At 46.9% G+C, this 26,323-nt stretch overlaps 6 protein-coding genes across 8 annotated transcripts; 5 read left to right on the top strand and 1 right to left on the bottom strand.

Annotated features, from left to right (window-relative positions):
- The first annotated feature begins 1,514 nt into the window (after positions 1-1,514).
- hh (hedgehog signaling protein) lies at positions 1,515-16,118 on the top strand. The gene is made up of 3 exons (XM_001358266.4): positions 1,515-2,540; positions 10,741-11,002; positions 15,096-16,118. Exons 1-3 carry the CDS (start codon positions 2,037-2,039, stop codon positions 15,773-15,775), a joined length of 1,446 nt encoding a protein of 481 aa, XP_001358303.2. The 5' UTR covers positions 1,515-2,036; the 3' UTR covers positions 15,776-16,118.
- A 2,030-nt stretch (positions 16,119-18,148) lies between these two features.
- LOC13036486 (uncharacterized) lies at positions 18,149-18,989 on the top strand. Its single transcript, XM_033376700.1, has 3 exons — positions 18,149-18,310; positions 18,373-18,597; positions 18,676-18,989. Exons 2-3 carry the CDS (start codon positions 18,387-18,389, stop codon positions 18,828-18,830), a joined length of 366 nt encoding a protein of 121 aa, XP_033232591.1. The 5' UTR covers positions 18,149-18,310; positions 18,373-18,386; the 3' UTR covers positions 18,831-18,989.
- Positions 18,990-20,300: 1,311 nt separating this feature from the next.
- On the top strand, positions 20,301-21,532 carry Slbp (Stem-loop binding protein). Of its 3 annotated transcripts, none has more exons than XR_001451632.2 (3): positions 20,301-20,583; positions 20,645-21,354; positions 21,425-21,532. XR_001451632.2 is itself a non-coding variant. In XM_015181573.2 (3 exons), the coding sequence occupies exons 1-3, from the start codon at positions 20,428-20,430 to the stop codon at positions 21,296-21,298; spliced, it is 744 nt and encodes a 247-aa protein (XP_015037059.2). In that variant the 5' UTR covers positions 20,301-20,427; the 3' UTR covers positions 21,299-21,447. The 3 variants fall into 3 exon arrangements, 2 of the variants coding, with proteins under 2 accessions (XP_015037059.2, XP_001358302.2); XM_015181573.2 differs by having other exon boundaries at positions 20,645-20,794; positions 20,861-21,447; XM_001358265.4 differs by having other exon boundaries at positions 20,645-21,447.
- A 140-nt stretch (positions 21,533-21,672) lies between these two features.
- Positions 21,673-23,679, top strand: eIF2D (eukaryotic translation initiation factor 2D). Its single transcript, XM_001358264.4, has 2 exons — positions 21,673-22,252; positions 22,311-23,679. The coding sequence occupies exons 1-2, from the start codon at positions 21,853-21,855 to the stop codon at positions 23,633-23,635; spliced, it is 1,725 nt and encodes a 574-aa protein (XP_001358301.2). The 5' UTR covers positions 21,673-21,852; the 3' UTR covers positions 23,636-23,679.
- A 5-nt stretch (positions 23,680-23,684) lies between these two features.
- Positions 23,685-24,830, bottom strand: Pglym78 (phosphoglyceromutase 78). Its single transcript, XM_001358263.5, has 3 exons — positions 24,617-24,830; positions 24,063-24,560; positions 23,685-24,001 (listed from the first exon to the last, which is right to left on the bottom strand). Exons 1-3 carry the CDS (start codon positions 24,717-24,719, stop codon positions 23,835-23,837), a joined length of 768 nt encoding a protein of 255 aa, XP_001358300.1. The 5' UTR covers positions 24,720-24,830; the 3' UTR covers positions 23,685-23,834.
- A 136-nt stretch (positions 24,831-24,966) lies between these two features.
- Positions 24,967-26,131, top strand: LOC4801165 (uncharacterized). Its single transcript, XM_001358262.3, has 2 exons — positions 24,967-25,135; positions 25,216-26,131. Exons 1-2 carry the CDS (start codon positions 25,032-25,034, stop codon positions 25,973-25,975), a joined length of 864 nt encoding a protein of 287 aa, XP_001358299.2. The 5' UTR covers positions 24,967-25,031; the 3' UTR covers positions 25,976-26,131.
- The last annotated feature ends 192 nt before the right edge of the window (positions 26,132-26,323 follow it).

Genomic DNA, 26,323 nt, shown 5'->3' with positions numbered 1-26,323 from the left:
ACAACCAATTATGAACACAATATACCCCTGTGCTCTATGAATACCGTGTATAATTAGCAAAAATCAACAACAGATGCAAAGATACATCTGGCGAGTGAGACCCGAGCGTATAGCAAATTTACTGACCATTTGTCGAGCCCACTATAAAGGCGGTTCCGTTGAAAAATCAATCAATTTGCAAATGCATACATACATCGTTTTTAAAAATAATTTGCTGTTTGTCCAATCTGTTATGGGGGGGTATAGCTTTAGTCTGTCACTATGTACATATATTTATAAATGTATGTATGTATATGACGATGCGTCAAACGGAAACTGTACCGATTAGATGTACCGATTTGTTCAGCCATTTATTGGACTGCTTATAATTAGGTGTATTGATTGCTAGACATCCTGTGGTCATATCTAATCGAAAGATTCCGACTTCCGAGCGTTGACATTTAATGAGTCATTAAGATGATCTAATCGGGAGGACAGTAGCTAGAAGTTTCTGCAAGTTTCTCCAAGAGCAAAACCAAAAGCAAAACCAAAGCAAAACCAAAACCAGAAACTTCTCCAAACGGAAGTGGTTGTGCAGTGGCGTCCGAGGGGGAAGAGCAGCTACCAACAAAATGCTGTAATGACAAAGTGAGGAGCAGCAGCATACATACATACACACATAAATATATATACATATATACCGTATACTGGCATATACTGGAGGAAGAGGTGGCGTGGCTGCTGCAGGAGCCACAGATGATCAAGAGGAGCAAGAGGAGAAGACAGCGGGGCCACACAATACACAAAAAACCGGAACATTATTAATTTACAAGCAATAAACCGAAACCGAACCGAACAAAACGAAGAAAGCCAACGGAAAAATGTGAACAATGAGCAAAAAAAAAAAGAAGAAAGAAACAGAAACAGGGAAAGAAGGAGAGCAGGAGAGCGGTAGTAAGAGCCAGGCCAAAACCAGAGACAGAGCAGAGGCGGCAGCTAACATGCCACAAGAGTCGAGAGTCAATAGTGCAAGTGTTAAGAGAAATTGCAGCCGAAGATGTGGCTGAGGATGAGGATGCGCCATGGGTGTATTGGATATGGAGATGGCTCCGATTGTACCTCCATATAACGCACACCAATGCGGCCAATTGGCAACACCAACACACACACACAATAGAGTCCATCCATGGCCACAATGAACCATCATCCAACATCTGTTGCCCCCCTCTAGCGCCTTAGCATCGGCAGAGAGTACATAAGGCCCGAAAGCCTATCACCCATACATAAGTATCGCTCTGTATGTGCGTGTGTGTGTGCTGTCCTGTATGGTTGTCTCGCTTGCACTTGGGCCGTGTGAGAGCCAGCATAGAAATGAACACCAGAGAGCCACGATCGTGGGCCTGTTACCAATGAAGCGAGCCACCAACACAGCCACAAGCGGAATGAACCGCTGCGATGAATGTGTGTATCTGTGTGCACGCAGCGACTGGAAAGGCGACTGAGGCGGCGGCGGCGGCGGCGGCGGCCTAGGGTTCTTGAAAGCACCCTCGTCCGTCGTACTCGTACTCTACGCGCACTCCGATTCCGATATACCCGCTCGCACGTACGCTGGCTCTTCGTGCGCTCGGAAATGTCATTTGTCAATCACAGTGCGAGCGCAACGGTTGTCCGAGAGAGAGCTGCCAGCCGCTGTTAATGCCCAACGCTGCTAACACGGCTAACACTGCTAAACAGTTAACACTCAGTCGACTCACGATTTGAGGAAGTACGATTGCCAGATTACCCGAATACCCGATTACCAGGTTGTGCAAATTGGGCAAACCCCCGGAATCCGAATCCGAGTCCGAATCTGAATCTGAAACCGAATCCCAAGCCGCTAAATGCCAGCAGTCGTCGTTCGAAAATAGCCGATAAAAGAAAAACCCAGCAGTCCCGTCTGCGGAGTCTCAGTGTGTCTCAGTGTGCCAAAAGTGAAGTGCTAAACAACCAAAACCAAAAATTCGAAAAGAGAAACAGCAGATTACACACAGAATTAAAAACAAACACAAATATCAATAATGGATAACCACAACGAAGTGCCAATGTCCATGTCCGTGCCCTGGGCCAGCGCCGCCAGTGTCACCTGCCTTTCCCTAGATGCCAAATGCCACAGACCATGTCCCAGCTCGATCTCTGCCTCCGCCTCAGCCTCGGCTTGTGCCTCTGACTCTGCCGCCATCGCCACCACAAAGTTGCGCCACATTGCGTATACGCAGCGTTGCAGCAGCAGGCTGACCATGCTGATGACCGTGCTGCTGCTGCTGCTGCCGCTGAGCTTTACGCCGGCGCACAGCTGCGGCCCCGGCCGGGGTCTGGGACGTCGCCGGGAGCGCAACCTCTATCCGCTGGTGCTCAAGCAAACCATACCAAATTTATCCGAATACCAGACCGGTGCCTCCGGTCCGCTCGAGGGCGAAATTAAACGCGATTCACCAAAATTCAAGGATCTTGTACCAAACTACAATCGGGATATTCTATTCCGGGACGAGGAGGGCACCGGCGCCGATCGCCTGATGACAAAGGTAAGTCCATTCATGCGATACTATAGCTTTCATTGATTGATCGATCGTCCCTGGTATTCCCCTTCCCATTAAAGACGTGGGGGCTAGGCTACGCTAATTCCCCACCAATTGCGCACTGCTCTGCTATACCATCCAAAAATGCACGATTCACTACATTGTCGCGCGAGCCGCCTAGCGTACTTATCAGCGATCGGCCGATCGTGCAAGATTATGATTGTACCCCCTCCAAAATCAACATTGATAACCGCTACGTGTGTACCCCCGTACTACCGAAACTTGCAATTCATCGGCGCATTGGCTATTTATATAATTTATGGGCCTATACGATCTAATGAGAGTGCGACTGCGAGTGCGACTGCGAGTGCGACTGCTAGTGCGTGTGAGGGCCATAAAATGTGGCGAAATGCTCATATTAGTAGATGGATCGACAATTATGATTAATTATGCATCTTATCGGGGCAACTGCAATTATTTTCGCGAGTGCAAAAACAGGAAGACCGATACTCGAAAGCCAGGGCAACTTCAGATAACCAAGGAATTCGCCAGAACTAAGCCATAAAGCCACAACGGCACCATTTCCTCTTGACCGATCCGATCCGATGCGAATCTAAACAAACAAGAGTGCGTTCAACAACCTCTGCTGTCGATCCGTCCTCCAAATTGATCCGGCCTATCATCATAAATCGCTCCATTCCAGCTACGCCACGAATGCGTTTTCGATTTCGCTATAAACAACAAACAATGTTGAATATGATCGATTAAGGGGACGCTCGATGGCTCCTCCTGACCAGCCGACCTCCCTGCCCTAGCACTGCTCCTTCTCCTCCTGCTGTCTAGCGAGGCACGCGAGCATTTGCCGCTTATCTCTGGCGTTTGTCTGATAAGAGTCTCACCTGGGAGCAAACTGCAGCCGAGTGCCAAGTAGCTTGTAGCCGTTGACACCCACACCCACATAGTGTACGGTTATTTGCAAACACATGTAGCTACATGTGTACGATTATGAGTACTTGAAAAACCATAGAAAGAGCGACAGAGATACCCTGGCGGAACCATCGTTTCTCAGAAGTACAACAGTCTCGTACAAGGACTTGTAGGCAGGTTAATCCCTCCTGTGGCCATGGCCAAGATCAAGCAATCCGACCACAAGCAAGACTTCTGTTCATCATCATTTAAGGATCCATTGCAAACATCTGATATAAAACATAATACCCTTTTATAGGGTGTGCAAGACACCAGCAAACATAAAAAATGATGGCAAAAAAATAACTTTTGAGCTCGCAAATTATCTTATCAGTCACGAATGGGGGTAGCAAAGCAGCGGTAGGTGGTAGGTGGATGACTCAGGGAATGGCTTGGGCTGTTTTTGAAAGTGTAAAACGGCTTAAGTAAGAGCCAGTCCCAGCAGTTCTAATTAGCCGACAGTTGTTCTGCTTTCCACACAGGCATTATGGCCTTAATGTAAGGCCACTTTGGCGTCCGGGGCGCCACAGTCTGCCCCCCGTAAGAGCCGCGGCATTGGCACACTTCCCAGGGGCCTGCTCGCTTATCGCATTGCAAGAATTTTCGTTTCGTTATTTTAATCAGATTTTAAGTGCTAGCTGGTTTTTCCAAAATATACAATATTATCTTCGATAAGCTCCATAAGCGGGCTATTAACGATTTTTTATGGGATACTTCCAGTTTCCTACGGTCATAATTTGAGAGCACTCCATCAGCAACACAAACAGTACTTTATCTTTATATGACATATAGATTGAGATTACCTGGAACAGTTGATTTAAGATTATAATTTAACACCCATTTTATAATTATTGCACATAATAGAATTATACTAATAAAATGGGGATCCAGAAATAGCCCAGACATTTCAAGATTTCCTGAGTAGATCTCTCTATTTTCGGAATGCATACTGTAGATACTCTAACCGATTTGGCAAAACAGTTCTTTCTCGGGTCTGGACTTCACCTACTTATCCCAAATGGCAATTGCCTCTGCCACGCGCCCCTCGGGGGACGAACGGCCATTAAACGGCTGGCAAAAACAGTTGGCTTGAAGCCTTACCTTGAATTTGATATGCAATCGGCGGGGCCCAAAAGTATTGAAGCGTTTCCAGAAACGGAGCTGAGAAACAATTAACAGTTGCACTGCACGGCAGCCACGGAGGCAGCGACCCGGTGACACCGGGCCATTGTCTCCGGCAGTCAAGGACGCGCCGATGGGCCAAGGCCAACCCAGCATTTGACTGGAATGGCCAAGGACATCCAAGACGGAACGGGCACGCATAAAATTCCCGTTGTGGCAGGGCAAATATTTACAACGGGCCACCGTTCCGCTCTCTGCTACCGAACTCTCTTCTGTCTCTTCGTGACATTGAGAATTGGTAACAGAGCCATAGAGAGAGAGAGAGAGAGAATAGAGGTTGCTGAGGAGGAGAGGGTGAGTGCAACCAGCAGCGCAACTAAATTGTATTTTATGTGGAACGACTGCGGATTCCAATTTGGATATACTCGTATTCGAACATAAACGGAATATACGAGCCGACCCGGTGCTGTGCGTGAATTTCAGTTGGCGAACAATTCGTTTCGTTTTGGCCATTACGCAGTGCCTGGCCTGGGCTATGGTGTGTGGGTGGTTGCATAAACAAATTGCAAAAATTCACAAATTGCCATAAAGTACTAAAAATAAAACAACGAGGAAATCTGGCAAAACAGCAGCCAATAAACTGCTCAAACTTGTGACAAGTCATTGCTCCCCCAACCGCCAACCACCAGACGCCCCAACCCCAACCCTAGCCTCACTCAGATACGGAGTGGCGTTGTAACTCCCAGTAATTACAGGTAATGTGTTCAGTATGTATGTATTGAGTATGTGGCATGCCTCGGGATTAGACAAGCAACAGAAACCGCAGGGAGAGACCGCCACCGCCACCGCCATCAGGGGCAACCGACAGACAAAAGAATGCGTCAAAAGCCGCAGCATAAGTTCTAAAATTTCATAAATTGTAGCAACAATGGGGCCTGAGGGCAAAGCCAATGGGTAATCCGATATGATTATTGACATGCATGCAGTCCACCAGTTTCCCAGTTTCCCAGTTCTCCACAGTCCTCCTCCAGTCCAGTGGTGCCTCCAGACGACATGCACATCAACATCAACATCAAATCAACTCAAATCAAATCAAAGTAAGCCCACAGCTAAGGCATTTTAATAGAACATTATGACTCAAAAATTGATCCTATTATGACCAAAAAAAACAACGAGAGGGAGAACAGAGAGAGAGATCGTGTGGGGGAGCATCCATCGATGATGTCAGAGTCTCAGTTTCATTTTCAACTCAAATCAAATCACGTCAAATGCTGCGATAAGCAAAACTTTGGCATATTTCGTGGGAACATTCCTCCACTCCATCCCATGCCATCTACCATCTACCATAACCCACAAAGTAATCAAACTTATCAAACAAACATCAGTCACAGGCAAAGTGGACAAATTGCCAAATGGCCTGCTGCTGGGTCCCCAAGACACTGCCCTCCTGGCTGTCCCCCATATCCCTTCGGCTGGATCGTATCTATAGTGTTTGTATTTGGTTTTTTGGTGCTGCGAGGCTTTTATATTATTATTAATCAATTTGATACTTTTACGAGGGCACTCAAGCGCAAATGTTCAAGGATTTGCTTGGCCCCAAAATGCCATCGATATTTGCTTTGGCTCTCGGGCTCTGGGTCTCTCGTGTTTGGTCTTAGCTTTTGCTTTATTTGCATAAAACTTTTATGAACTTGCTCGCTGGCGGAGAATGGGATAAAGATGGAGCTGGAGATGGAGATCAGCGATCGCGTCGCGGCTATCACATTACTGCCGCGAGAGTGACTCACATTTCACATGCTGTTCGCTCTCTCTCTCTCTCTGTGTCTCTGGGATTCTTGCCAGTCATGGTAGAGGGGCACTGGGTCGGGGGATCCACATCCCCATCCCCCATCAGTGCCAATGTGCGGCTCATAACTCATCATCAAAGTTAATCACACATCAGGGATTATGGCGCTTATCATTTAAGACCCGGTCCCGGGCTCTTACCTGCTGCTGCTGCCTCCTCCAAATGACTTTTGCTGATCCTCTCTCCCTTGTCTGCGTCTCCCTCCCTCTCTCTGTGTGTGGGGGACATTAAATGTGGCAGGGTGCAGTGTGTTGCAGGTGGCGGGGAATAGGCCTCAACTGAGATTTAATTTACGATTTCTGCAAATTAATAGCATTTAATTAATAACAATAAAATGACGCCTTTGCTTTTATGGACATTTATTTGACATGAGATTTACGAGCGATTTACGAGCCAGTGTGTGTGTGTGTGTGTGCGGCGGGGGAAGCCCCCCATACCCGGCCCTATGCAATTCTGAGATCAAAATAATGCATTTCCTAATGATTAAGCGGAAGAGCAGTCATGTCATTGATTAAGAATTCCCAGTGCCCCACCGTCAAAACAGAAGCGTTCGGACATTAATCCAATAAGCCAATGCAAAAGGCTTCCTTCCCTCTTTTTTTTAATCATTCCCCATTTATATTGACAGCCAAAAGGCAAACAAACAGACAGGAACGTGGAGCGTGGAGCGGATACCCAGATTCCAGACTGCAGATGTGGACAGGGGACTGGGGACTGGGGCTCGGAGCGGAGGTTCCTCAGAGTTACGTATACGTAAACAATAAATAAATTACTCGCAATAGTCAGTCCCATTTTCTGATTAATTAAAACTTCAGTTTTTCGCTTTTCGATTTTCAATTTTGAATTCTGTCGATTTTTTTTTTCTGCGCGCTGTAATAATTGCGCTGCCATCGCATAAACAATCAAAGAACCGCCGATGGTTTATGGCACTGGAGCTGTGAATAGATTTGCAACACAAATAAACAGAAATGGTCTAATGGATAATGGAGCGGCGGATTGGCATTGGCCCTGCACTTGAATCAATCAGAGTATCTCCATCTCTATACCACCCTCCAGCCTCCATCCGCCAGCCTCCGTCCTCCATCCTCCTCCTTGGTGGCGCACAGTTTGCCAATTAAGTGAGGAAATCTGTGCTCGAGTGGTGGGCCACACAGAGCGGGGCGCTGACTGACGAGATAGAGAGAGAGAGAGAGAGAGAGAGAGAGCGAAACTCTTTATGTTTTTGTGCCCCCTAAGTGGCTAATACACGGGCCACAGGGTCTCTCAAGTGGACAACGCAGTTCATCCTCCATCCCTCCATTCCTCCGTACCCATCCGACATCCTCAGTCGATTCTCCTTCTCCTTCTACGGGGGCTGTTGACACACATATGTATATAGTAGTGCATCGAGTGGGTGACGTGATTTCTTGGGTATACCTTCCTTTTTTCAGTGCTCTTTTGATTATATCCTGTGTCGTTGGCCTGACTGCTTCCTCAGTTGTAAGTTTTCGCTTCCTTTGCGCTTCCTTCGATCGCAATCAGTGCACCGGCCAAGCCGAAGGAGAGGGAGGAGCAGAATCAAAGGATATGCCATATCTGCTTACACCATAGAGCACGTGCAACATGCATCTCTCACATCAGAAAAAAGGGGTGACACACACCGACTCCTGGGCCCTGGGCCTGGGCCCTGGGCACTCCTTGGAGTACCCCTCTCTTCTCTGTACCTCTACCGAAACGTAACTTAATGCGCACTTGAATTATGTCGTTAAATTGTGTCGTTTCCTAATCGGTTTCCCGGGGCCACAAGTAATCCGAAACGGGCCCCAGTCCCCCAGTGGACGGGTACGCAGGAGTTGGCAAAAACAAACAAAGGATTGGCTGGAAGAAGTCGCCTCCGAGTGCGACTCCCAGCTAATAGCCAGGCTTGGAGACTTGGAGCTGGAGTTGCAGTTGACTTGGCCTAATGATGATGAGTGCCTAATAATCTTCGTGCCATAATAATTTTGCCAGACCATTAAAAGCGTCAAATTGGCAGCCAGCCAGACAATTTAAATCAATAAAACTGCAGTCGACGGCAATTAAAAACGCATCAAGCGGATAGCCATAGCCATAGCCATAGCCCCAACACAAACCGAAGCTGAACAAAATATACAAGATATATATACACTCGTACAAGATAGAGCCAAGACCAAAAAACTAAAGACACGCCAGGCTATAACAAAGTCAAATGCAGGGCGTGTCCCTGGGGCCCTTGGGTACGAGGGGGGAGCGGGGTATTCGGAATGGGGCTGAGCAAAGTTCACACCTTGTTGGATGTCTAATTAATGCAGCTTTCGGGAGTGGGGGGATCCTACACTGGATCCATACACCCCAGTGCATAGGCCTATTTACACTTGACGCTGTTGTCTAACGGCCACTTACAATGCACACACATTATTTAGCCATCTTTTTGGGCCGCCGCCGCCGCCGACGACGGCCAGGCCCAGGCCCAGGCCCAGTCGATTCTGTCGGTAAATGTTTACCTTACGCACCCGTCGGCATTCACTGGGATCGAACAACAGTCCCCAGGCGATCACTGGGATCGGGAATCGGGGATCGGAAGATCTGAGATCTGAGATCTGGCCGTTGTTTGTTCATTGCGCGTCGATTCGAATTCGGACTCAATGCATTAGCATGTTGGGCAAACATCGTTGTCTCGATGCTTAAGACAAAAGCGTTTGCTCTCCCATACCCCTCTCCTTGCCTCTCCTTGCCCCTCCTCTTAGGCTCTCTCGGGTCTCGTGTTTGCTCTTTGGCGTTACGCTTTTGTGCTCATTAGCACAGTGTCTGCCTCTCGACTGGTTAAGCCTTTTAATAAAGCAAAGTTTCAGCAGCAGACCCCCAGAGACAGTCCCAGTTCCAGTCCCCGGTCCCCGGTCCCCGTTCCCCCTACCACTTCCAAGCAAATATCATTGAACTCTTCTTGGAATGCGCTGAATGCGGTTGTGCCACCACCTCAATTTGCCACAGTTTGCGGCTGTTGTGGTGGCCGCTGGTGCCCGCTGGTGGCTGCTGTGTGACAAATTCAAATATTCGTATTTTGGCCAAATAATAGCAAACACCGAAGCAAATACCGATACGGATCCACACCCGAAATCAAAACATAAGCCAGCCAAAAGGCAACAAACCGATTTCTGTTGTGGCTTGTTGAAAAGGATCTCGATCTGGTCGAAAATTGATTTTACGCTGGCTAACAAAAATTCTCTGTGTTTGCACACAAAGGCAACATCCTGTCACTGTCTTAAAGTCGAACCCCGAACCCCTGAATCCCGACTCGGAGTCGGAGTCCGTTGATAATTGATTTTTGTGGCTGGGCTCAATCTTGAAGATACTTTTTTTGGTGCGCTGTTGCTCAGTTTTTTTTTTCTTCTTTTTTTGATTCTCTTTAAATATTTGCATAGACTTATACGAATCCTTTTTTTGCTTGATTTGTGTGTGTGTTCTCCTCGTTTCGAGCTGTGTTAAAAAATCAAATGAAAATGCGCCGACAAAACGACAGGGAAATGGGAAAAGCGATGATGAGGCTAGCACCCACCACATTGGCAAACAAAGCGTAAGCATTTTCATATTATCGACAGGAAGAACAAAGACCCACAACGACAACAACAACTGGCTGAAAGAAAAGGGAATAATAATAAAAAAGGTCTTCGGAATATCTTTAATATTTACCCAATGGCCCATGGTTTAGGGCTGGCGTGGGTTAAGGCTCAGGCCAAGGTTAAGGGTCAGTGTTTGAACTGCTCGTAAGCATGGGCAAATAAGCCTTTGGCCAGAAAGGGAACTGGGCAAACACTGCTCTTGCTCTAGCGCTTGCTCTCTCGCTTGCTGGCCCTGTGTTTGTTGAGGTTGCAGCAACAGGTTCAAAGGATGCGCGGCCCCGGCCTGGCCGGGCCCCGACAACGATGATGATGATGATAAAATAAATAGAAATCGGAATAAATATAGGGAATACGTGTACCGAGAGTCTCGGGGCGCAAAATGAACGCGTTGGGCCCTTCTGGACCTCCGCCAGAATGAACGCCCCGCCACCGCCACAGCCATGCCACGCCTCGAATGCGTGCGTGAGAGAGTGCCCGAGCGATCGATCGCACACACGTACGCGCACTCTCTGCTCTCTATCCGTCTCTGTCTCTGTCTTCGGTTCGCCCTCTCTCTCTTTCGTGGTGTGGTGCGTGAATTAAACATGGCGTCTTATTATTAACAATACGAGTACTTAATTGATTTCCTTTCTCTCCTTCTCTCCACTCGCTGCAGCGCTGCAAGGAGAAGCTGAATGTGTTGGCCTACTCCGTGATGAACGAGTGGCCCGGCGTCCGCCTGCTGGTCACCGAGAGCTGGGACGAGGACCACCAGCATGGCCAGGAGTCGCTGCACTACGAGGGCCGTGCCGTCACCATCGCCACCTCCGATCGGGAACCCTCCAGATACGGGATGCTGGCCCGCCTGGCCGTCGAGGCCGGCTTCGATTGGGTCTCCTATGTCAGTCGGCGTCACATCTACTGCTCCGTCAAATCAGGTAAGAGATGCTTCCCACCCTTCTCGTATTGTAAAGTGAATGGCCAAGATGGGTGATGGGTGGGCTGCTGTGGAGCTGGTGTGGAGCTGGTGCTGGGGCTGTGAGGGGGGCTAGTTAGCCAGAAGTGACACTAACAAGCGTAATTTCGCATGTTTGCCCCTTGCTGAACTTACAGCCGATCGCTAAGCTGACAGCCGTTGGCAAATTTCTTGTTTCATTCTGCACTGCGCTCCAACAAATTAGCCACGGCTGCAGTCCCAGGTCTGCCAGTCTCCAGCTTCAGTCCCACGAAAGAAAACAAGACAGGAAGGCATCCGAAGCAATTGATACCCTACCATATCGATTGCAGCCATCGAGCCATCACATTTGTTTGGAATTACTTGAAAAACGAACAAGCTTAGTCCTCGATTAGAATTCTTTTGGGTCTTTGGATCATTAGTTTCCAAAGCAGTTTCATGGCATAATGTTTGATCTTTTGGCTTACATCTATCATAAGGAATCCTTATAGGTATTCCCAATTTATATCATTCCTTTTGAGCATCTGTCGAGCATCATTAATGCCTTCCCTTCTGATAGAGTATAAAAATAAAATAAAAATGGGAAGCAGCCAAAGCAACAAAGTCCAAAACCGGACTCGAGCTCAAAGTCGGACGCGGGACTCTCTCGAAACTCGGATCGGATCGGATCGGGTCGGGTCTATAGTAAGAGAGGCGGCAACTCCGACTAACCGCATTGGGCTGTTTGTTGCTGCTGTTGTTGCCGGTTGTTGCCGGTGGTTGTTGGCTGTTGTTTTGACATGTTTAGGTTTGCGCCTGTCAAATTAAACGAATTGATGATACGACACCCAAAGCGTTTCTCAGGCAACCAGGCAACGGTTGAACGAGGAGGAACCAGCGACCATCGACCATCGAGCATCGAGCAGGCAAAGATGAATTAAATGCCGGGCTAAAACCTGAGCGCGGGCCTAATTGAAAAAAAAGAATACAGTGAACATTGAAGACTAAGAGACTGAGATTGGGACTGGGACTGAGGCTGTGGCTGGGAGATGGCCAACAAGTTAGCATCATCAGTTAAGAGAGTATAGGTAGAGCGTTGCTTGTGTGTGAGTGTGAGTGTGTGTTGAGCTGCCATTATGGCCAGCAACCAGTTTTCCCCGAAACATAACGAAACTGCCCCAAAGACCGACAGGAAAATGCAGCCAACCAAAACGGGCCAAGACAATTAGGTTTTTCTTGCCAAAGATTTTCTCTCTCCCCCCCCCCAGCCAAACCACCATTTCGCATTTCTCCCTCTCTCTCTCTGTATTCTCTTTTGAGAGATTTTCCCTTTTCAAGTTTCCGTTTTCCCACACACACACACTGGGATACCCACACCCACACGGAGACACACATTTATTGCGAGTAGTTCTGTTGTCGGTTGCTCGTTTAATTTCCATCTACAATTACATCATGCCACGCCCCATTCCCACACACGCAGCAGCGTCGCCTCCTCGCAGGCGTCGTCGCGTCACAATATTTTGACTTTGGTGGCGGCTCATAAAGATGAAAGGACCAACACGCAGCAGAAAAAGAAAAGGAAACCATAGGCGATGCCCAGAGTGTCCTTGCTCATTGATTCTAATTGCTTTTGAAAGGAGCCGCCGAACAGCACATCATGCGGGGGTCCGATCCTGGCAGCAGATCCTGCTGTCATTCTGGGCCCTCTCTTTCGCTCGCTCTTTTCTTGTCTTGCCCACAAAATCAAAAGGTCAGCCGACAAACGACAAATGCCGAACAAGTGGCAAAAGGGCAGCCAGGATACAACAGGCGGCTGTGGCAGGCCATGCCCTGCCATGTGTGTGGTCCTGTCACCGTCACCTAAACTGCCCCAGCCCCTGCCGCTGACCATGTGTGTGAGGCACACAAATGGTTGCGCCTCGAGGGGCAAGCTATCAATAAATTACGAGGCGATTGATTGCTGATAGGCCGCTGCACATAAACCACGAGCTTATGACAGTTTTGGCACAGCCTCATAGCACGGCCTAGGCTAGGCCTCGACTTCAGCATCAGCTTCAATCTCTCTGGCTCTCAGCCTCTGGTGGAATCGGCTGCTTCGGCTTCACTCTCTCACAAGTTCGTTGCCTAAGTCTTTTGTATGTGGCCTAAACAGCAGCGGGCCACAGCGACGAAGAGTAATGGCTGTAAACCTTTTTGTCGACACTAATTTTTTTTTTCCTTTTTCCCCATTGCTGTTGCTCTTTGGTGTTGTTGTTGTTGTTGTTGTTGTTGCATGTGTCGCGCGCGCGCATTAAGGCCCCAAGCGTGCTGTTGTTGTGGCATGTTCATGTTAATGCTGTCCAAACGATCAGTCACCAAGCCAGAAAGACATACAGCCACACAGGCAACGAGAGACCACCGCCACCGCCACCACCAACAAGTGGTCCGACGAGCCAGCGAGCAGGCGGCTGTCCTCTGTTTTGTAATAATTTATCAGTTTAGTCTTCACAACAAAGATAAAATAACGATAATTTTAACCACTTTAATGGTTTATTAATTTATGACCCTTCAAGTTCTTCACTTTCCACTCACCGCCGACGATGACGACGACGACGACGACGCCTGAGATTTTTCTCGTTTCCCTGTCTCGTTTTTTTTTTTTGTTTTTTTGGTTTTTTTCGGACGTTTTGGTTTGGTTTTCTGTTACTGGTTTTTTGGTGCTGTAGAACGAAGCAGCTCTTTAGGGGAAAAAGGTAGATTTCACACCAATTTTTCTTGTTACTACTGCCGCTTCCTATCCTACTTGTGGGCCTTTGTTTTCTCTGCACTCCAACTCTACTGGGTCTCGGCTTTTGTGGCTGCCTTGTCTACTGTTCTTGGGCTCCCGTCCCGACCCCATCGATTATGGGTTTTATAGACCGCTGGTCTGCTCGCTGCCCATACACGAGTATGTATTTAATCCGATTTTTATTGTTTCTACACTTTTGTGTGTCCATCTGTCTGTCTGTCTGTCTGTCGATCTGTTTACCGAATGCATCAATGGGAATTTGGAAAACTGGGAAGGTGAATTTTCATTGGAATTTGGTTGCAGCAGCAGCCACAGTTGCATGCAACAACAACAACCACTACAAAGCCACTTTATGGCCACTCATTATAATAAAGCGCACGGTTAGTGGTCGGCCTTTTGGTCTGGAATTTTTAATTTGAATTTTACAAGCAGCATTACGGGACAGAGGAGGCGCTTCGGGTGTGAAATATGTTGCCGCCCGCCATAGGTGGAGTTGAAGGTGGAGAAAGTTCTAAAATGGCTGCTGCCCCGAGATACATATATCCCACAGCCATATAACCAACCATCTGGGTGGGCCGATTGTGCACCCTGTAACCCAATATCTATTAATGATGATTAATGTAGCGGTGGCGGTACTCGTACTCTTATTGTTTAGGTGGGTTGCCGCATGTTTTGTAATTGCGAACAGGTTGGCCAGAAACACAGAAACATCGCCAGAGGGCGATGCTATGGCTGGGAAAACAATCCAACAATCCTACCTAGCTACCTGGCAGCACATCCCTATTTATCCTTTTTGGCAGCTCCGAGTCGACGAAGGCCGTAAGCTGCTTTGGCTCGAGCGAGAGCCCCGGAGTTGGCTGATCCCACGGCTAATCTTGTAGGAAAAACAAGATCACAATTTTGCACACGACTGCTCTTCTCCGCTGCCGCTGCCGCTGCCTTTTGTGTGCGCGTGTGTTTTGCGGATGTTATTGATATGCCGGGTACTATATGTATATCTTTTGGCAGAGATCAGAGATCGAGGAGATCGAACAGATCGCATTAGGCTCTGGGCTCGTGTGTTCGTTCCCTGCTTGTTGGCAAGCCGCAAAAGGCATTCCTTTCAGTCCTTTCTGGGCCATTGTTTCGCTTGTACTGTTGGGCGGTTACTCTGGGCCAGCCCCGGCATTGCAGCCATTCAAAGGATCTGTGAAAACCTTTTTGACTTGTTGGGTTTGGCAATTGGATGCTTAACGCCAAATTAGATTAGGAAACTAATGCTATTACCTGGCTGCCCTACTGCCTACTGTATAACCATCTCTAACCACATCCTTTTCTCTCTCTCTTGCAGACTCCTCGATCAGCTCTCATGTGCACGGATGCTTCACGCCCGAGAGCACTGCGCTGCTGGAGAGTGGCATTACGAAACCGCTCAGCGAGATCTCCATCGGAGACCGCGTCCTGAGCATGGGCTCCAACGGGCAGCCCGTCTACAGCGAGGTCATCCTCTTCATGGACCGCAACCTGGAGCAGATGCAGAACTTCGTGGAGCTGCACACGGACGGCGGTGCCGTCCTGACCGTGACCCCCGCCCACCTGATCAGCGTGTGGCACCCGGAGCGCCAGCAGCTGGACTACGTCTTTGCCGATCGCGTGGAGGAGCTCAACTATGTGCTCGTCCGGGATCCGCAAACGGGCGAGCTGCGTCCCCAGCGGGTCGTTCGTGTGGGCAGTGTCCGGAGCAAGGGCGTGGTGGCCCCACTGACGCGCGAAGGCACCATTGTGGTGAACTCGGTGGCCGCCTCCTGCTACGCGGTGATCGACAGCCAGTCGCTGGCGCACTGGGGCCTGGCGCCCATGCGCATCCTCGCCATGCTCCAGTCGTGGATGCCCGCCAAGGACCAGCTGCGCAGCTCACAGACGGAGGGCGTCGTGTCGCGGGCAGAGCAGCAGAACGGCATCCACTGGTATGCCAATGCCCTTTACAAGGTGAAGGATTACGTGCTGCCGAAGAGCTGGCGTCACGACTAACGCCAGAGAGAATCCCAGAGCGAATGATGCCGCTGCGATGCGGAAGCGATAATTGTATTATATTTTGTAGTTATGTATATGCCTAATGATTAATGTATTTCAATGTTGAATATGATTATTAACGATCGATACTATTTATTAACCACACACACACATCCACACAAAGTTCATACAAAAAGAAAAGAAAAGAGCAAAAGAAAACAAAAATTTAAATGGAAAATGGAAAAAAAAAATACTGTTGAAAATTATGTCCTTGACTTTTTGTTTTTACCAACATCATAGCTATAAGTAGACAATCCTCGGCGCAGATCCTACAACGAAAAGATAGAATAGATCATCAAAACTACATTTATTGGCGATCGTTGACCCCCGAACCCGAACACGACCGTGAACCGTGAACCGTTGACCGTAGACGACTGTTATTTTGTATATTATAATGAAATTGAATCGGATAATTTATTGAAGTGCGGCAGCGAGCTCTTAAGTAATGGATATACTCGTATATATCGTATTTGTATATAGAAGAAGCATTATAGTGACTGAATATTTTATTGTAATTGTGTATATAATACTTAAATAGTTAACTCCGTATTTATACTTAATATTTAATGAATTATAACGAAATTGTTTGATAAATCGAAAGCGTTTTCTTATTGATCGTCGTTTTTAGAGCTAGTTCCCTTCAAGCTGTAGGAATTTACAATGAGTTTCCTCTTAAAATGAATCTGGATCTGATGTTCCCCGTTTAGGTTTTATCCAACGTTCTCGTTTTTATTCAATGAGCCACAAAAGCAATTTATCTCGGCCTAAAATGTTTTCACTTAATTTTTATACCCGATACTCAAAATGAGTATTGGGGTATATTAGATTTGTGGTAAAAGTGGATGTGTGTAACGTCCAGAAGGAATCGTTTCCGACCCTATAAAATATATATATTCTTGATCAGCATCAATAGCCGAGTCGATTGAGCCCTGTCTGTCTGTCCGTCCGTCCGTCTGTCCGTCTGTCCGTCCCCTTCAGCGCCTAATGCTCAAAGACTATAAGAGCTAGAGCAACGATGTTTTGGATCCAGACTTCTGTGATATGTCACTGCTCCAAAAATATTTCAAAACTTTGCCCCGCCCACTTCCGCCCCCACAAAGGGCGAAAATCTGTGGCATCCACAATTTTGACGATACGAGAAAACTAAAAACGCAGAATCGTAGAAGATGACTATATCTTCTAGAGTGCAAAATCTGAACCAGATCGTATAATTATTACAGCCAGAATCACGAAAACAATTTCACTCTTTCTCGCTCTGTCTCACTCTAACACACAGGTTTCATGGTCGGTTTTGCCAATTGCAAAATATGAGTTCAAGGATCTCAGAACCTATAAAAGCCAGAACAACCAAATTTGGTATCCACACTCCTGTGATATCGGACCTTGACCGTTTCCTGTCCAAATTTCGCCACACCCCCTTCCGCCCCCGCAAAGGACGAAAATCTGAGGCAACCACAAATCTCAGAGACTATTAAGGCTAGAGTAACCAAATTTGGTACACACACTCCTTTAAGATGTCACTATAAAACGTATATCTCAGAATTTCGCCCCACCCCCATCCGCCCCCACAAAGAACAAAAATCTGTCGCATCCACAATATTGCAGATTTGAGAAAACTAGAAACGCAGAATCATAGATAATGACCATATCTATGAGATTGCTGAATCTGGATCAGATCAGATCATTTTTATAGCCAACAGGAACAAATCAATTTGCATTGGCTACGCAGCGCCCGACGTCACGCTCAGACTGATTTTCTGTCTCTCTCGCACGCACTCTTTGTCGTGTCGTTTAATATTAGCGGCGTCTGCCGGAGGAGAGCCATACTGACTTAGTATCGGGTATAACCGTAGAGTTGCGGTGTCCGCAGCAACTCACAACGTTCCACCTCGTTTTTTCTTGGACCATGGTGACCCATCATGGCCACCTATCGTCGATGTTAACAAATCACAGCAGAGCCACCTGTCGAAGGTATCGATCTTAACGTAAACGCATGAGAGACACCTGATTTCGTTTGTTAACGTCATGTCAAGTTCTGTTTATCGCACTAAACTATCGGTATGTATGCACTACGTCACAAGAGGGCTGTTAGATTTGAAAAAAGTCCAATTAAATTCTTAATATCCCACAAAATACATACACATACCTATACACTATGCAGGAAAGAACCATATATTGGTCACTATACTATACTTTTGTCTACCTGTCTCTCAGCCTCTTAGATAAAATCTAGTATCTGTTAATAGGTAAACTAACAGCAGTATAGCAGCTATAAAACATTCGGATTAGCACTCTATCAGTTTAAATTCAATAAAATTTGAGCCATATTTCATTGATATTTCGTCGTATCAAGAATAAATTCAAGAGTAAATATTCAAATTTGAAAATATTTTTTTAATTTGACTCTTAAATTGCAACTTCTAGATCTGTACAACTATACACTTCAGTTCAGCATCTTTAACAGATACGCAGTCAACGCAGAAGCCCAGCAAAGTAAGTAAATATTTGATTTCAAATAGAAATCTATAATTTTTCTAATAAATGGTAACTCACAGGCCCATCAATAACCATGACCAAACTAATGCCTATTCTGTTCGCCTGCTACATGCACCTCTTTTCGGGGAAGAATGCTTATGAGAACCAAACCTATTTGGGCAGCCTTATATTCTTTCTGTCTATGATGGATCTGCTGTACGGCAACGAGATACTACCCAAGAAATATTGCCGTATGGGTCGGTTGTTCAAGGTAATGCTGGAGACATTCTTTGTCTGGATTATAAGTGAGATCACCATGAGGTTTTTCTGGACTAAGCTAGAGGGTTGTATTGATTTTGCTCTTCGTTTCATCACTGAGGCAGATGGCACTCGTTTCTTTCTTTTGGAGTTGATCACCGTGTCACTAGGTCTGTTGCACTGGGGGATGATCTCTGCAGTCACTCATCAGCAGTACGGTCTCTATAACTTTCTATTCCGTACTTGTTACAAAAAAATTCGTGAATTCGTTCGCTGTTGAACAACCTCGGACAGCTAAAATTAAAGGGATCTTGACGAATCCACAGAAAGAACTCCATCTAAATTGAATGTCTGGAGACTATTGCAAAAGGACAACTTGCATTCATGTCAAAATGGTTTTTTTTCAAAATAAAAGTATGTTCCCGCCAAATTCGATCCATTTATGTATGTTCGAGCAACATTGCGACTGTTTTTTCGTAAAATGCAATAAAAGAAAGTATTAAGAATACACCAGTTAAATAGAAAATTGATTCATCAATCGTATAAAATTATGATGGCATGGCTAAATATTCTATATAGCTAGTAATATTCGACGGAATATCAAAAACGAGGAATATATAAAATAGAACTTGAGTTCTTCAGTATATTTACGGTATATTTTTCAAATGAGACCGTATATTTCGGTGCTGTTCTGAGGGTCATACTGTAAAAACTTGTTTTCGCCGCGCTCCCATGTGGTGTTTTTTAGTGCTAAATGGTACTTTTGTCAATTATTAATTTAATTTTCAATGTTATATGAAAATCCAATAAATGCAAGTATTTTGAATAGGCCAATCATGTATCGAATTGATTCATCAATCGTATAAAATTGAGTGGGCATGGCTAAATGTTTTATATAGATAGTATTATTCAACGGAACAAAGAATATGAGGAATTGGTCGTCAAATTTGAATTCGCCGCAGTTCGCCTTAGCAGCAATGAGTCTCGTTCCATACACAATGTTGCACATTCCATACACACTGTTGCCGCAACATTTTCTTGAAAACCGTTTTTTGGTCAAAATAAAATGCTTACAAGCAATTAAAAGAAGCAATCTTGTAAAAAATGCATTTATCTATGGGATAAAGCTAAGTGGGCATCTATAGCATGAAATATAGGCAATACCCGATTCGCCGCAGTTTCGCTTTTGCAACAATGAGTCTCATTCCATATACAAACATGTTGCTAATTCCATGCTCACATACCCTGGGGGAAATGGATGTTATGGAACTGTGAATACGTTTGTCTTCCAAGGCTCAGTAGGTATCAGGATCGACATAAATATATACAAGATTCTTATAATGTACTTGAATATGTCTAAAGAATATCAATTTGAGTAAAGGTCTTAATAAATTACGTTATATCTTCATATAAAATTAACGAAATAGGGTATACGAAGGCCTATACACGCATCATGGTATCAAATACCAGCAACATTGGGACTGTTTTTTTGTTGAACTTTTTCGTTAAAATCCAATAAGAGCAAGGATTAGAAACTATCCAATCTTGTAGAAAATTGATTCATTAATCGTATAAAATTATGTGGGCATGGCTAAATGTTCTATATAGCTAGTAATATTCGACGGAAGAAAGAAATCGAAGAATATGTAAAATATAACTTGAGATTTCGGTATATTTACGGTATATTTTCAAAATAAGACGGTATATTTTGATATATTTCGGGGGGTCAGACCGTATACCGTATCAGTAAGGTCACACTGCTCACAAAACAACAAAAAACGCGCGAACGCAGAGGCACAAACAAAATCTGTCACCGTTTTTCGCAATATATATAGTTTTTCGCAATATAGTTTGTCTCAATAATACTAAGTAACGTCATGCTCTGTGAAGATCAACTAATGTCGGTGGACAACACTCCAATCAAGGGCTCCGGCAGCCTGAATTCCTCAGCGTCCTCCATTTCCATAGATGTGAAGCCCATTCGGCAGAGTTGGGCCCAGGAGGTCCGTGCAGAGCTGGGGCACAGTGACGAGGTAGAAAGGACGCGTTGATCTTGGCTGAGACCACACCTAACCATCATATCCAACATTTTAGGCATCCACTTCGCTGAACAGCAGCGCTGGCAGTAGCAGTGCCGACCATGGCCAGGTAATTGTGAAGAAGGAAGCGACAGAGATAAAGCTGGAGCTTGAGGAGGGAGGTAACCGTGGGATGGCATTCGAGTTTTTGGATGATGTAAATGAGGTAAAATTTGACCGTCTGCTTAAGGAGGAAAAACTAAAGACCCCCTACAAACGACGCCACTCGCAGACGCCTCCGACGAATGAAAACAGTCGCTCCAACAGCCCGAACAGCAGCTTGTCATCCGGCAATGGTGATGCCAATCCCAAAAGCAAGCATAGCAAGTTGAAGGGGCACAAGGAGGAAAAACGCGTGCGCCACAACAGCTATACATCGTCGACGTCATCATCCTCCTCGTACGCCGAGGCTGATCCAGCCGTATTGTCGCGTCGTCAGAAGCAGATCGATTATGGAAAAAACACGGCCGCCTATGAGCGGTACACTGAAATGGTGCCAAAGGCCACACGTTCGCGTGAGGATCCTCGCACGCCAAACAAATATGGAAAGTACAGCCGCCGCGCGTTCGATGGCCTGGTCAAGATTTGGCGCAAGAGTTTGCATTTTTATGATCCGCCTACCCAACGTCGCGGTGATGGCGATTCCAATTCCGACTCTGATTCAGATTAGGATAACAGCAGAGCAGAGCAGAAAAGGCTTTCGAGGGGTTAAATGTTTCAAAGGGGGTAATGTAATGATTACTACAAATAAGTACAAATTCTATAAATCTAACGCATTAAATTTACTATTACAAAGGCGTCGTGTACATGGAATTGTTACCACATATGTTTTGTTGAATAAAATGGCGTCTACATCTTCAAAATTTCTACCTGAAGAAATTGGGATTGCCTACCAAAAAAAGGACAGCACATTTTCTACAGGGAAGGGGAAATCGTGAACACACGTCGTGACCGAACCGGGGCTGTCCACTTGCTACTTGCCAAAATTTTAAATTTAACAATACCAATTATATTTAGCTCAATCCACACTTTGATTTAATGTACTATGAATATGTAAAGGAATATTCTTATATTTCCTTATTACCGCTTCGCTTTTGAGGGAAAAGCTAGATCTAACTGAAAAGACGCCAGGTCGGGCATCACTGCTCGCGAGTTGTTTGTGTGCTCATTTCGTACATAGCATGTGTTTTGGTTTCATTCCTTGCGAAATATTACACAGTGCAGATGTTTCTAAAGCCATACAGACCCAAGAGCAGTGCGGCCCTAAAGGGTTCGGAGAGCAAGAAGTTCCGACAGCGCCTGGAGTTGGCCTTTCCCAATATTTCCGTGGATCAGCTGGTGCCGGCAAAGGCTGCTGTCACGCACGTAAAGATTCTCACCCATGGCGGTGTCCAGAGCATTGTCTACTGCGTGGACAGGCAGCCCATGTTCTTTGAGCTGGATGGCGGACAGCTAGTGCCCACATTATACGCAATGTGGATCATACCCAGCATTTTGCCTTATTACACGACCCACGAAGGCGTCCTGCCAAAACTCACCAATGGCGCCGACCTGATGCTGCCGGGAGTGGTTCCACTGGGCGTTGGATTGAGCATGTACGGACACTACAAGAAGGGGCAGTTGAGTGGGTTACTGGCACCGTCGTCTGTTAAAGCTCCCTAATAACCTTTTCTGTATTGCAGTGGCCGTAAATCTAACCAACAACAAGTCGGCGGTGGGTGTGGGACAGTTGGCCCGTTCCAGTGATGACCTGTACATGTGCGGTGGCCATGGAGTGGCCGTCAAAATGTTGCATTTATTCGGCGACAAACTCTGGGCCCATGAACCCAGTCTGGTGCAACAAATACCGCTGGTGAGGACCAAAGCCCTGTCGACCGATGATTTTCCTGCCCTTGGCGCTGAGGCGGAACGAAAGAAGACAGCAAAGGCAGAAGTTTCGGAGGCGCCTGCAGCACCAGACACCTTTGCATCTGTGACACAGGCAACGGACGGAGAAGAGCTAGAGTCCGGCACCGCTTTATTGTCTCTGGCTGAGGAAGATGACCACGATCCTGCGGACACAGCTCCGGCAGCAGAATCAAATGAAGTGACGCCCGAGTATATACTAAGAAACGCCTTTCTGTCTGCACTGAAGAACAATGGAAAGAAATTGCCACTGCCCCTGCTGACCAGCAACTTTTACCGACTCTACGTGGTGAACGAGGCGGCCGAGCAGATCGATCTGAAGAAGACGCGCTACAAGAAACTGTCCAATTTCCTGGCCGATATGGTTGACCAGGGCTTCATTGTTGTGCGAGAGGAGAGCAAAGGCGTGGATAAGATTATTTCGGTGGATCTGGAGCACCCCGAGCTGGTCAATTTCATAACAGACGTGAAGGCAAACGAAGCGAACGGAGCTGCGTCCGAGACGCCCCTGTTTCACTCGGAACTGAAGGAAATGTACATAGTGTCGGATGTCACGGCGGCCTTCTTCACGAAAATGAACTTCAAACGCGGCGAGGGCATCCCTGTGGGTCAGGTCAAAAAGATTGTGCGCGAGTATGTGGCCAAGCACGGACTGCAGGATGTGAAAACCAAGCTGGTGCGGCCGGATGAGACACTGCTGGAGCTGTATGGCAATCGGGAGGGTACGCTCAGCGAGGTCTGCTCCCTCATAACCAGCAAAATGGAGCACTCATATCAGATGTGTAGCGGCAAGGACACGAGTGGCAAGCCCATGATACAGATGTCGCTGGCCACGCGCTCCGGCAACAAGAAGGTGACGCTGGTGAGCAACATCGAGGCCTACGGCATCATCCTGGCCGAATTCATAAAACTGTGCAAGCAGGGAGCCGCTGCCAGCACCAGTATTGTCAAGTTGCCGCATCAGAAGCTCGAGCAGCTGCAGATCCAGGGCAACCAGGTGCGTTTTGTGTACACGCTACTCACGGAAACATACAAGGTGCCTCCCAAGTGCATATTGGGTCTGGAGCTGGCGAAAGATGGCAAAAAGAACAAGAAGAAGTGATGATGTCTGACAATAAATAACGCGTATGCCGCCGTTGGAGCCCACGAGGTTGTGTTACAATAAATTATTTATTAACTGTAGTGTGGGGGAGATGAACCATTTTAACTGCTACGAGAACAACAACAACGATTATGGTTATCATGAACTAAAGCGTTGTCAGAGCATCGTCTGATAGAGCCGGATCTGTGTGGTTTTTGGTTTACTTGGCCTTGCCCTGGGCAGCCACAGCCTCGATGGCCTTCTTGACGGTCTCCTCATCGCCGAGGAACTGCATGGACACCACTGGCTTGAAGTTCTCGTCCAGCTCATAGACGAATGGTATGCCAGTGGGCAAGTTCAGGGCCATGATGGCGTCCTCAGACAGATCTGGAAAGATAAGGGGCATCGTTTTTGGCTCATTCAATTTCAAGTATATGTCGAAACTCACTATCTAAATGCTTGACGATGCCACGCAGACTGTTGCCGTGCGCTGCGATCAGGATGCGCTTGCCCTCCTTCATCTGGGGAATGATCACTTCGTTCCAGTATGGCAGTGTGCGTTCGATGGTCAGTTTGAGCGACTCAAACTGGGGGAACTCCTCGGGCTTGGGCCCATCGGCGTAGCGAGGATCCTTGACAATGTTGTCATAGTAGGCGTGTCCTGGCTCCATTGGTGGTGGCGGTGTGTCGAAGCTGCGGCGCCAGATCTGCACCTGAGCTTCACCGTACTTGGCGGCAGTCTCCGCCTTGTTCAGGCCAGTGAGTCCACCGTAGTGACGCTCATTCAGACGCCAGGTCTTCTGGATGGGGATCTCCTTGTGGCCGCTGGCCTGCAGAATGCTTGCCAGGGTAACCTGAGCGCGAGTCAGCACCGAAGTGTGGGCCACATCGAACTCCAGACCAGCGTCCTTCACGGCCTTGCCAGCGGCCTGAGCCTCCTCCTTGCCTGTCAATCAATTCAAATTAAGTATACGCCATGTTGGATAACTAAAAGCGCCTTACCCTTGTCGCTCAGATTGGCATCGTACCAGCCGCAGAACTGATTCTTCTGGTTCCATTCGGACTCGCCGTGGCGGACCATCACAATCTTGTACTTTCCACCCATATTTGCAGATCGGAGTAGGTTTCGAAAAATTGTGTATACCTTTCGGGGCTGCTTATAACACAGCACTGTCGCTTTTCTTTCAATTTGCTCAAATATGACCTACAAGGGGCCTCCTCAAGGTCGGACTTGTCAAACGCGGCACCCGGTTGCATTTTAGTGGGTGGATTTCGCGGGTTGGCAGCCCACGCTGCGCAACAAGTTGGCAGCCACGTTTTGTGCCATCTCTAGCTGTGTTTTGATTGCAAAGAAACGCTTTTTTGTTACATTTTGACGAAAGAATAATTAGTTTTCTCGTTAGTTTTCAATTAAATCATGTCCGTCCCGGTGACTGCCCTTTGCAGCTGGACCCAGACCGCTGGAAATGAGCTGTCCAAACTGGTGCCCACACTCCTGTCAGATGATGATGTGTTTGTAAAGTAAGACAAAGGATTTCACGCCCCACAAAACTGGTTTACATATTCCATTATTGTACATACAAGTATTCCTTTGTCCACAGGCCCGACCTAGATGACGTGGTCAATGAGAATCTCGCTGTCCTGTTTTCCAACAATGATGTGCCGCCACCGCCCTGCGAGCTGCATTTTGAAATAGTTCCTCGTTTCAAAATCGCCGCCCTCACGCTCGTCTGCAGCGCGCCCAAGGTGGAACTATTTTTAGGCCCATTGCAGGAGTACTACGAAACTATCTATGGCATTTGCCTCGAGGAAGATGACGACGAAGTGCCGATACGCCCCTATCGCTATGATATGGAAATTGATCGCTCCGGCATTGCGGTTATAAATCTCAAATTGCTGACATCGGCCAACGAAATCTGCGTTTATGGAGCCATCCTGCATGTAGCGCCGAATCCGAATGGCATTACCACACAGCTGCAGCGACCTGTGGACTTGCAAAAAGTCCAGAAACTGCTCCAAAAAGATGGCACTGGCGATAGAAAATCCAAGGCAGAGGAGCTGCAGCAGTTTATGTCCCTCATGAAGGGCTGTACGACGCCGGCGGAGACGCCATCTACACTCAAAGCGGAGGATGTCGGGGAGAAACCTCCGTTGGAGCTTATGTCCCTGATAAAGGGTTGCACCACGCATGGCGAGACACCACCCCAGAGTGTAGTTTCAGATTTATCCAGCCTCCAGTCGCACATCGACAAGAAATTCGAGCAGCTGGAGCAACTGGTGACGAAAAGACTGGAAGCGTTTGAGGTTCAGCAAACGGATAAATTGAACCAAATTATTGAACTACTGCAAAGTAGGAACTGACATCTCGAATCTATACCCAAATGTATTCACCTATTGTTTTTCTTGTACATCATATCATACCTATATGTATTTGTATTTTTCTGAACGCCCTATGACTATTGGTGCAACTGTTTCGAATGTGATTAAACGAAATTTTCACTTCCATGACTAAATTTACTTTCATTCGTTTTTGATTGTGGCTTGCTGTTCCTCCTGATGCCCTGGCTGTTATCGCCACTCTGGATGCGAAAGCGGCGATGCGATTCTGGGTTGGACTCTGCTTCCACTAGTCAAGAGGTCAAAGTGTTGATCATAGAAAGAGTTTGCCCGACAGTATATTACATAGAAATAGTACTTTTTATTATCGTT

This window comes from Drosophila pseudoobscura, chromosome 2 (assembly GCF_009870125.1).
Source record: "Drosophila pseudoobscura strain MV-25-SWS-2005 chromosome 2, UCI_Dpse_MV25, whole genome shotgun sequence".
NCBI classification, from domain to species: Eukaryota; Metazoa; Arthropoda; class Insecta; order Diptera; family Drosophilidae; genus Drosophila; species Drosophila pseudoobscura.
Note: the sequence above shows the minus strand (reverse complement) of the source record. Positions and strands in the feature narration are given on the sequence as shown.

What these genes read in the sequence shown, in the direction of transcription:
- Pglym78 (XM_001358263.5), bottom strand. Translation starts at nt 24,719, where the DNA reads ATGGGTGGAAAGTACAAGATTGTGATGGTCCGCCACGGCGAGTCCGAA. An exon ending in TGCCAATCTGAGCGACAAGG is followed by an intron (nt 24,561 to 24,616) that starts GTAAGGCGCTTT and finishes ATTGATTGACAG; the next exon opens with GCAAGGAGGAGGCTCAGGCC. An exon ending in CATCGTCAAGCATTTAGATA is followed by an intron (nt 24,002 to 24,062) that starts GTGAGTTTCGAC and finishes TTATCTTTCCAG; the next exon opens with ATCTGTCTGAGGACGCCATC.
- LOC13036486 (XM_033376700.1), top strand. Translation starts at nt 18,387, where the DNA reads ATGACCAAACTAATGCCTATTCTGTTCGCCTGCTACATGCACCTCTTT. An exon ending in ATTCTTTGTCTGGATTATAA is followed by an intron (nt 18,598 to 18,675) that starts GTGAGATCACCA and finishes TCACTGAGGCAG; the next exon opens with ATGGCACTCGTTTCTTTCTT.
- LOC4801165 (XM_001358262.3), top strand. Translation starts at nt 25,032, where the DNA reads ATGTCCGTCCCGGTGACTGCCCTTTGCAGCTGGACCCAGACCGCTGGA. An exon ending in GATGATGATGTGTTTGTAAA is followed by an intron (nt 25,136 to 25,215) that starts GTAAGACAAAGG and finishes CTTTGTCCACAG; the next exon opens with GCCCGACCTAGATGACGTGG.
- Slbp (XM_001358265.4), top strand. Translation starts at nt 20,428, where the DNA reads ATGCTCTGTGAAGATCAACTAATGTCGGTGGACAACACTCCAATCAAG. An exon ending in AGCTGGGGCACAGTGACGAG is followed by an intron (nt 20,584 to 20,644) that starts GTAGAAAGGACG and finishes CCAACATTTTAG; the next exon opens with GCATCCACTTCGCTGAACAG.
- hh (XM_001358266.4), top strand. Translation starts at nt 2,037, where the DNA reads ATGGATAACCACAACGAAGTGCCAATGTCCATGTCCGTGCCCTGGGCC. An exon ending in CCGATCGCCTGATGACAAAG is followed by an intron (nt 2,541 to 10,740) that starts GTAAGTCCATTC and finishes CACTCGCTGCAG; the next exon opens with CGCTGCAAGGAGAAGCTGAA. An exon ending in CTACTGCTCCGTCAAATCAG is followed by an intron (nt 11,003 to 15,095) that starts GTAAGAGATGCT and finishes TCTCTCTTGCAG; the next exon opens with ACTCCTCGATCAGCTCTCAT.
- eIF2D (XM_001358264.4), top strand. Translation starts at nt 21,853, where the DNA reads ATGTTTCTAAAGCCATACAGACCCAAGAGCAGTGCGGCCCTAAAGGGT. An exon ending in CTACAAGAAGGGGCAGTTGA is followed by an intron (nt 22,253 to 22,310) that starts GTGGGTTACTGG and finishes TCTGTATTGCAG; the next exon opens with TGGCCGTAAATCTAACCAAC.